The sequence below is a fragment of the Labrus bergylta genome, chromosome 24 (genome assembly GCF_963930695.1).
Source record: "Labrus bergylta chromosome 24, fLabBer1.1, whole genome shotgun sequence".
In the NCBI taxonomy this organism is placed as follows: domain Eukaryota; kingdom Metazoa; phylum Chordata; class Actinopteri; order Labriformes; family Labridae; genus Labrus; species Labrus bergylta.
The window spans coordinates 3,418,951-3,428,531 of record NC_089218.1 but is presented as its reverse complement, the minus strand read 5'-3'; the positions used below and the strand labels follow the sequence as shown (position 1 = coordinate 3,428,531).

General features: G+C 43.0%; 1 protein-coding gene across 1 annotated transcript in view; it reads right to left on the bottom strand.

Moving 5' to 3' along the window:
- Nucleotides 1-2,504: 2,504 nt before the first annotated feature.
- Nucleotides 2,505-9,581, bottom strand: part of LOC109994760 (prolactin receptor-like) — a 31,788-nt gene continuing 24,711 nt past the window's right edge. The window contains exons 5-9 of the mRNA XM_065952204.1: nucleotides 9,128-9,306; nucleotides 8,727-8,880; nucleotides 8,165-8,252; nucleotides 7,787-7,856; nucleotides 2,505-7,317 (exon numbers count right to left, since the gene is read on the bottom strand). Of these exons, the coding sequence (XP_065808276.1) occupies nucleotides 6,631-7,317; nucleotides 7,787-7,856; nucleotides 8,165-8,252; nucleotides 8,727-8,880; nucleotides 9,128-9,306 (1,178 nt within the window). The 3' untranslated portion in view covers nucleotides 2,505-6,630. The remainder of the gene's footprint in view (nucleotides 7,318-7,786; nucleotides 7,857-8,164; nucleotides 8,253-8,726; nucleotides 8,881-9,127; nucleotides 9,307-9,581) is intronic.

The following is a 9,581-nucleotide window of genomic DNA, read 5'->3' as shown; positions in this document are numbered from 1 at the left end:
CCCCACCCGTCCCCCCAGCAGGCCTGCTCAGCCCCGTCACCCGACACCTCAGATGCAGGTACCCGAGTACATTTACTACAGCAATACTGCACATTTACACATTTTACTTCAGAATTCTGCCCAGATTTGATTCTTTATGTTCACATTTACTTTCCTGTCGTCGTCCTTTATCTCCTTGTTTTATCCCTCTGATGTCAATGTGTGAGATTTGTCTGTACAAATGCCTTCTACTCTACCCTCCATCTCATTCCTCTCACTCCCTCCGTCTGTGTTTAACTCTCTGCTGCTTGGCGTATAAAAACAGCTCCTGAGAAAGAAACAATAAGGAAAGAGTCTATGTTTGTTTTACAGGGTTTTGTAGTTCTTTGCACAGAGACATTATGGACACATTTGGTCTAAAAAATGTCAGAAAACAGAACTGAAAAATCAGGTTCCTAAAGTTCATTAATGTGCACCGTCCCTATTTTAAATAATTACATAAACGCTGTGTTTATAACTTTCTTTTGATTGTTTATCGATTTATTGACTTTGTTTTCCTCTCCTTCTTTCAACATCAACATCTAAACGAGGCTGAAAGGCCTAAATTAACTTTAACGTGGCAGAAAAATAAAGTTCACCTGAGTTAGTTTTACGTATTCTGAGGTGTGAGTGAATATATCTGTGCATGTTTTATTGAGCAACGACTGGTCTTTGTTTAGTTTTAAATAGATCGTTGTGTTCCTCAGTTTATTTATAAGATTTGTACATCCATGAGGTTTACATTTCATTGTGGTTTGTGTACAAGCTGCCGCCAACAAAAAGAGGATAAATAAAGCAGTTTGGGTCAGTCTGTATTTGTTCTGTTGTAAAGTAAATAAACTGTTCCCTGGCATGTTGGGATTAAAGATTGTAACAGATAAACATACATTTGAATTCAAGAACCAAATGTTCATTTTAAATACTAACAACTTGACTGAGCTGATTTTTCTCCCTCAGAGGAATGACCTCGCACTGATTTGGGATCTTGAACGCGGCCTGTTTGTTTATCTAAAGTCAGCTGACAATCAAGTCGGTTATTTATAACCTCAGAATGCTGCTCATTTGAGTCACATGGTCACACACACACACACACACACACACACACACACACACACACACACACACACACACACACACACACACACACACACACACACACACACACACACACACACACACACACACACACACACACACACACACACACACACACACACACACAGCAGTGTTCTTGTTTATCAAAAGTCACAAAGAACAGTCTGCCAAAGCAAATCAGTCTGCACCATCAGCTGCATCTTGTAGATCTCGTCTTAAAACACTTTAATGTAAATCCATTGTTATTCTGATCTAATGGAATATTTTAGTAAATGACTCTCATCGCTAATTGAATGTCTTTCATGTTGTCACTATTTACCTCACATTATTACGTTTACCTGCTTCATCGTCTTACCTTTATTTTAAATGTTTTTCTTCATTTACCTCGTTATTATTTATTTATTCTTTATCTTTTTATTATTGTATTTGTTATGATTTTACATAATTATAACTATTTACCTGCAGGTAAAGGTTTAACTTTTGTCACCATACCTTGTCATTATTTTTATGCTATTTAAATCGCTGTAAAGTATTTTTGTATGAAAGGTGCTTTTTAAATAAAGTTTTATTGATTGATTGATTTTTACTCTGACGTCACGCCATGTTTAATAACCATTTAGCTTAGCGTGTTAGCATATATTTAACAAATTACATTATTACGCCGACCAAAATATAAATGTCTGTAAATTTGAGTCTAATAAATTTATGGAACAATATTGTTACATTACAACTTCATTTGTTTCTTACAGTTCACCTGATCTCTCACCTGTGGGCTTCTTCTTTTTGTTTAATTGCAGGTGGCAACAAGCGTTTAAGGTGCATACCTATTACTGCTAGGCCTACTAGGAAAAAATGACAAATATATATGATTAAATATAATAATAATAATTATTAAAGTCCCTTCACTAATTCAGTTTAATTTGCTCCATCCTGTCTTTACTATTGGAGGGCACAGGGTCTGTCACTTACCCAGAGTTCATTGCAATCTGGTGACTTCAGTAAATGTGAATCAATGTTTGCATATCGATTGTTCAAGTAAATGTGAACAAAGAAAGCCCGGATGAGGACAAGTAAAGCTGCAAGAAAATATCTGCAAGTAACATCATGAAGTTAATCACTGTAGACACTCACTGTTGACTTTTAATGTTCCTTGTTTTTATAATGTCTGAAGACATGATGCAGCACAATGTCATGCCAAGTGTAAATAGAGTAAAAAAGAAACAAACTAAACAACCTTTTGCCCCCTCAGACTCATTTAGGATGGAGGGGTTTTGGGCCACCAAGTGTTTAATCAGAGATGTGCGTGAATATAATTTGTAGAAAAAGTGAGGAGATTGATCAAACTGGTCTTTGTGTGTGTTATAAATGATCACAGCTGCACACAATCACACTGCCTTTTCACTTTTTATTGCATTGAATCCAAAGTGCTTTTGCCTGACATCAAGTTCCACATTGAACTGAAACTTTTGAGTAGTTTTATCACAATAAAAGGTGAAAACGTAACTAACACTGAGCTGGTTTTACACATGCTAAACACCGCACAGATGTGCATAAACAAAGAGTAATTTCTCTCGTTGTGTTTCCAGGCGAGGAGTGGCACGTTGGCTGAGATTTCAACACAACACAGTATGAATAGCAAACAAATACTGCTATGTGAAAAAAGGCACGTACAGGCACGAGAAGAGACGACACTACGACATCTGACTGAAACACCAACGAGGAAAACAGCGACAGCAAGACGTCACCGAGGTCTGAGCTTCCAGTGTTAGGTGAGGGAGGTGACAGGAGAGGTGCTGTGGGCGGATACATTGACGTACAAAAACGAGTGTTTCATAATGAGAATTCTGAATCATGAGAAGTCCACCCGGGTCAATATTGCTTTTCATTTGTCATCGATAAGCACCTCAATCAATCTCAGAGCGCTTTGAGGCTCATGGCAGGAATGAGGGTCAGTCCAAGAATCTTTTTAATTCCTCTTCTTTCAAATCATCTCAAGCAAAATTATAGCCAAGATCGATAGTGTTACAAACATTTAGTGTATGGCAGAATTTAAGACTGTTCATGCTGGTTTTCTTCCCTCTGTACTGCTTTGTTTTCAGAAGAGAAGAAACACTACAACTGTGTCTCAATTTGAATCCTTCTGTGCTTAAATTGCACTGGGTGTGCAACGTGTGAAACTCTGGCCACATACACAGGTAAGAGTTTGTTAGTTTTAATAAAAGTAAATGAAAGTGAATGGATGAAGCGAGCCAATAAAGACAGTTTTTAGCGGCTGATTATCACGGTCAAATGTTGCCGTTGGCCTTTTGGCATGAAGGAGAAGATGAAAACGGACAGCAGGATGACAGAAAAATGACAAAGAAGAAGAAACAAATGAGAAAAAAAGGCCAAAGTGAGGAAGAAAAAGACGATAAAGAGGAGGACAAAGAGAAAACAGAAATGTGAGAAAGAGGCTGAGACCATAAAAAAAGAGACAGACATAAAAGAAGACGAATGAGAAGAAGAACAGCCATGTTGGATTTGAAATGAACCCTGACCTGTCAATCAAACACAATGCAACTGAGTACACAGTCACACGGCGCACTTCATGGTTCTAGTGTGGACTTAGGAAGTATCCCAGTTGAGACACAGCTTCTTATGAAGAAACTAAACACTTTAGTGTTACTTGCGTTAAACCTTTGTCTCCCCCTTCTGGCAATAAGAGGAATTACATAAACACTTTTTTCAGCACTCTAACACAGTTTTAAAAGTTTTCCTCTCCATCCATTGTTGATTTGTTTTCTTTGACTTGAATCCAGCCTTTGAACATTGATTGATTATTTTATCTTCAGCCTCAGAGTCAGTTTTTTGATGCTTCTTAGGTTTTCTTGCCTCTTTAAGACTCGCTAAGATCCCTCCCAACGTCAGATCTGACAATTGCTGGTTGATCAAAAATGCATCCCCCTCGCCAGAGACTCCAGCTTTAAAGACTGCAGCATACTGCGAAATATAAAGAGATTGATCAAGTGGTGATGAATCAGCAGAGTGTGAACTTGTTATACAGAAAAGTCCCGCACTTAAACTTGAAATAGGACCGCAACGATCTATTATAAAAATATATGTATTATATAAATAAAGGTGAGCATGTACTGTGTTTGATCTCTGAAAAGTAAAGAGAGGTCCAGTGTTAAATGGTCAGAAACAAACACAGTAAACTATAGATTTAATATTTTCAAAAGAGTGCTGGAGAAGTTTGTTAAACCTCCTGAGGAAGGCGAAGAGAAATTGAACAGATCTGTCGAAAACCGGAGTTTGAAATCACAGCTTACATCTTCCTGAGGGTGTGAACGTTACTCTAGTTAATCTCTTTGAACAACTGCTGATTACCAATAAAAATACCGTACTATGGATTGAATGTGTGCTAAAAGTCTCCGATTACTCCTGCAGAACGAGAGAGAAAAGTGAGGAAGATAATGAGACAGATGTGAAGAGAGACACAGCGCCTTCACATGCTGGTTAATATTCCACTCACTGTCAGGATAATCAAATATTCTCTAAATGACTTGGCACATGTACGTACCATGGTATGTTTAATAATAGAATACCCTGAATATGAAAGGCGAGTCGAAGCGAGCTGGGATCCAGTGATTTAAACACGTGATTATATTATATTATAATGATTATATTTCAGAGCGGTTTCTGTAGTGTGAAGAAAATGAAAGAAGCTTGTCTCTCTTTTATAACGAGGGTGAGGTACGGCTAATATGTGGAATATGAATACACAATAATACTTATTTAAAGAGAGTGTGAATGCTAAAATAAAACAGCAGTGTATTTATCTTTTCCAGAGTCAAACATCCTCATCGTCCAGCTTCTCCTGGATGAAGCGCTTGTTCGCAGGAATTTAGTGAAATCTTTGAGGTAAATTCTGGTATTCTTTTAGGGTCTTAATGACAAACAGTTTCAGGGATTGCTCTTATAGATTTCTTCAGCCTGGCTGTAATGTCTGAAAAATAATCCTTGATGGCTCAAAGTCTATCCATCGATTATTTTCTGCTTATCTGGGGCCGTGTCGTGGTGGCAGCTTTCTAGGCAAGTTGCCCCAGGTGGCCCTCACCCAAGCAGCGTTTTCCAGCTCCTCCTGAGGGATCCTGAGGCGTTCCCAGGCCAGAAGGGACATATAATCCCTCCAGCGAGCTCTGGGTCTACCACAGGGTCTCCTCCCAGTTGGACGTGCCCAGAAGACCTCCAGAAGGAGGCGTCCAGGAGGTATTCTGGTCAGATGTCCGAACCATCTTGGATGTGAGGGAGCAGCAGCTCTACTCCGAGCTCCCCGTGAATGTCGGAGCGCCTCACCCTCTCTCTAGAGCCGAGCCGAGACACCCTCCAGAGGAAACTCATTTTTGGCCACTTGCATCCGCGATCTTATTCTTTCGGTTACTACCCAAAGCTCATGAACAGATGTGAAGGTTGGGACAGAAATCGACCGGTAAATCGAGAGCTTTGCCTTCAGGTTCAGCTCCCTCGTCACCACGACGGTTTGCCGCCTGTCAATCACGCGATCCAGTTGACCCTCACTCGTGAACAAGACCCCGAGATTCTTGAACGCCTTTGCTTGAGGCAGAAGAGCGTCCTCTCAAAGATGTTGTTTGTGTACCTGACAGGTTCAGGTTGTTATTTTAAGTACGACAACATCACAGAAAGGATCCCTGCTGCAGAGAGAGAGAACCTTTTCGTTCCAGAGGAAGATGATTTTTTCACAACACAAGCTGTTGAATCGCTGTCTTTAAAGCCACCAAACTCCATTTATAAAAACAGAGTTTTTACCTCACAGAATACAGGAGTTACTTGTCAATGACTGTCTTGATCAGTTAAGTTTGTTAACACTCAAATAGGTCACTCACAGCAGAACAAAAATAAACGTCTGGCAGCAGCTCCTGTGATCTGTGAGGAAAAAATACTGTTTTTATCAATGGAGTCTGGTGGAGGAGAAAACATCTTCTTCCTCCTAGGCTGAAAGGATCCCTGCATAGAAGAACCTTTTTGTTTGTTACTACAACTATGAAAACACTACGGCCTGTTTCACTGCTGCAGGCTGAAGAAATCTACAGACGCTACCTGCACCTGTAGTCGTTTACATTTCCTCTTTAAGATACCACCCACCTGTTATCACATCTAGTGTATTTGGCCTTTTATATAAATCTTAACAATGCAGCTTTAAAATCAACCTGTTTGGTCCCTCGAGTTTAACTGTCTCTGAGCATGTGCAGAGCGACCAGAAACAGAAAGAGGTTTATGTCCAGAGGAACTTTCTGTGGGTCACGGGCACACGTTGGTGTTGATTACTGCAGAGATGTGGTTCTGTAGCATCTGTCCACCACAACATCACTTTTAGTGTCTGAGTGTTTCCACCAGGTTCTCTTCCTCTCTGAAGGAGCGGGACAGGGAATGTTTGGGGTCTTTACAGCAGATTGTGTCTCTGAACACGGACAGTCTCCATGTTTCAGCAGTTTTCACAGTTTGTTCTAAAAATCTCTTTCAGCACATTTTATCCGCAGCAACAGGCAGCAGAGGGTCCGCCGCCTCGCTCCTCTCAGCCTCGCCGCCATCTTTCTGCCGGTTCATCATATTCGTCCGGGCCTGGTAGTCGGCCAGCTTCTTCTTCTTCTCCTCTGCGTCTGAGTCGACCCTCGGGAAGGAAGGGAACTCCTGGCAGTACGCCGGCGGCAGGCAGGGCACCAGATGTACCTGGCCGCTCTCGTTCATGAGCTGGACGCAGGTGTAGAAATCCTGCGGTGATCGGTTGGTGTAGACGGCGGTGGTGTCAGGAGCTTGGAAAGCGTTGGGGAGGCCAGGGTGACCCATCACGCTGTACTCCGTCCCCGGCAGAGACACGATTTCAGGCCGAGGCCAGGGAGAGTGTACGTCCATCGAAGGGGCAAAGGCTTCAGGAGGAGAGGAGCAGTAGGGCGACAGACTCTGCACATATGACGTCATGTTCGGGGTCGTGAACGGATGACGAGCGGCCATCAGCGTCAGGTCGCACGGAACCATCCCGGCGTCCTTCTCCCTGTCAGTGGGGGCGGGGGAGATGAAGCGGTCCCTCGGGGTGGTGAGGTAGACGTCGTCAGCGCTCACCTGGTCCCAGACCTCCTCAGTGTAGCTCGGAGGTCTGTAGCTGTGGAAGTTACTGAAGTGACGGTTGATTTCATCCAAGTTCCCTTTCTGAGGGAGGAGAAGGAGGGGATGGAAGGAAGGAAGGAAGGAAGGGCGGGAGGGGGCAAGGAATTGAAAAGGTTTGATGAGAGGGAAGTTAGAAACATAAGCAAAGAATATACGGAGGGAAAGAATCAAGAGTGCAGAAGAGAGGACGACAGAGAACACGCAATATAAGAAAATACAGAGAGGGGGATGATGAACAATGAAGGAGAAGCAAAGGAAAGGAGATAAGGAAGCAAGAAAAGGAGGTGGGTAAGGGAGGGTGATGACAGATGGAAGGACAAAGGATTAAGGTCAGAATGAAAAATGAAAAAAGAAAAATACTGTGTGTGTGTGTGTGTGTGTGTGTGTGTGTGTGTGTGTGTGTGTGTGTGTGTGTGTGTGTGTGTGTGTGTGTGTGTGTGTGTGTGTGTGTGTGTGTGTGTGTGTGTGTGCGTGCGTGCATGTGTGTGTGTGGTGTGTGCGTGTGTGTTACCTTCAGCAACAGTGGGTCGATGCCAACGATCCTCGGCTTTGGAATGGGCGGCAAGAAGTAGTCTTTTATTCTGGAGGCGAGGACATGACAAGAGAGGAAGTGTGAAGGGCAGAACACACACACACACCTTAAACATACACATCCACCCACTGAGACAATAAACATTCAGCGTAATAATGAAGGGTGCATGACATTTTAAACCCTCACAGTCTGTGTTTAGGAGGCTGCCATAAGAAAACATGAAATCCAGGAATAGGAGAGATTTGATTTTGTTCTCTGATTAAATCTTAATAACCTGATTAGTCTTCGGTTTATCACAGCAGATAAATGTAATAAAGACCACACATGAGATGAACGTGTGTTGTGATTTCTTCTCACCTCTTGCTCTGTGGAATGATACCGAAAGCGATCACCAGCAGAGCCACGACACCGACACCTGACACCAGAATCCTCACCAGCAGTTTACCTGCACAGGAGGAGGAGATTCCATCAGTATGACGGGATCAACAAAAAAAAAAACCACAGAGCAGAGAATGTAAGATGTTCTGATATTTGAGCAGCAACTAACATGACACTTGTTGTAGAAGGGGAGCTAAATATGCCATTGTCTATACCTGCTTGTCCCTGTTTGGGATAGCGGGGGGCTGGAGCCGATCCCAGCTGACATTGGGCGAGAGGCGGGGGTACACCCTAGACTAGACTGTACAATGTATTTGTGCAAATTTAGACGGTGTGCAGGAATTAAAGAAAAAAATGTCCCAACATTGGTTGCCTAGGACTTCTATTTCTGTTGCCATGGTATCAACTAGATATGAGACTGGTGTCATGTCTACGTTTAATATCCAGTCACAAATGAGCAAGAATAAAAATACAGGGACAGGGCTGCCAATCATCATCAGCATTGTTTGATTGTCATGGAAACTCCCCCTGGTCGCCGTACCTGCGGGCGGCCTGGCGGGGATGCTCATCACCAGCGTGGAGCTCCATTTGCTCCACAGGCCGTAGTTGTGCGAGCGGCAGCGGACGCGGATGACGTAGTCTCCGACCGGGAGGCCGAGCAGCTCCACGTGAGGCTCCCTCAGAGGGTGCTTCACCTGCACAGAGACACAAACTCACAATTATTTTCCTGTTATATATTTCACCCCCTGCTGGGCTAATGTGCAGCTCTGAGAGCGGGTGAAACTGCAGGTCGTGATGTCATAAAAGGATCAATTTAAAGTGACAGTTCCTCTCATTTTAACTTCCACTTTGGTACAAATATGCGTTTCCTCTCACTGAAGAAAAGATGGGTTAGTCTGTGAATCTGCTGCAGTGAACAGGAAATGATTTCTGTGACTTTACCTTCCAGTTGTCGGGCTCAGTCACGCGTCTGTACTGCAGCTCGTGCACCAGCGTGATCCAGCCGTACTTCAGAGCGGAGGGCACCGGGTACGTCCACGACACAAGCGCGTTGTGTCCCATCTCGTCCCCGCCGGCGTCCTTCAGCACGTAGGTCAGGTTTGCGGGAGCCTCGGTTTGAACTGAGGACGACAAAGAGGCATGTTGTGAAATGTCAACACGGAGCCCGAGGACAAAACAGAGATTCTTAATGATGGTTAGAAACTCCTTCCTGGCCCACAATGCACTGGGAGTAGTGACTCTGGTGGAGATGGTTCATGAGTATTATTACAGTTATCATGTTCCATTATGAATTCATACATGTAGGTAATGAAGATCAGTGAAACAAAGCAGCTCCCTGGATGTCCTAATATGATACTATTCTTTATAATTCATGCAGCAGGAATTATTTCACTTT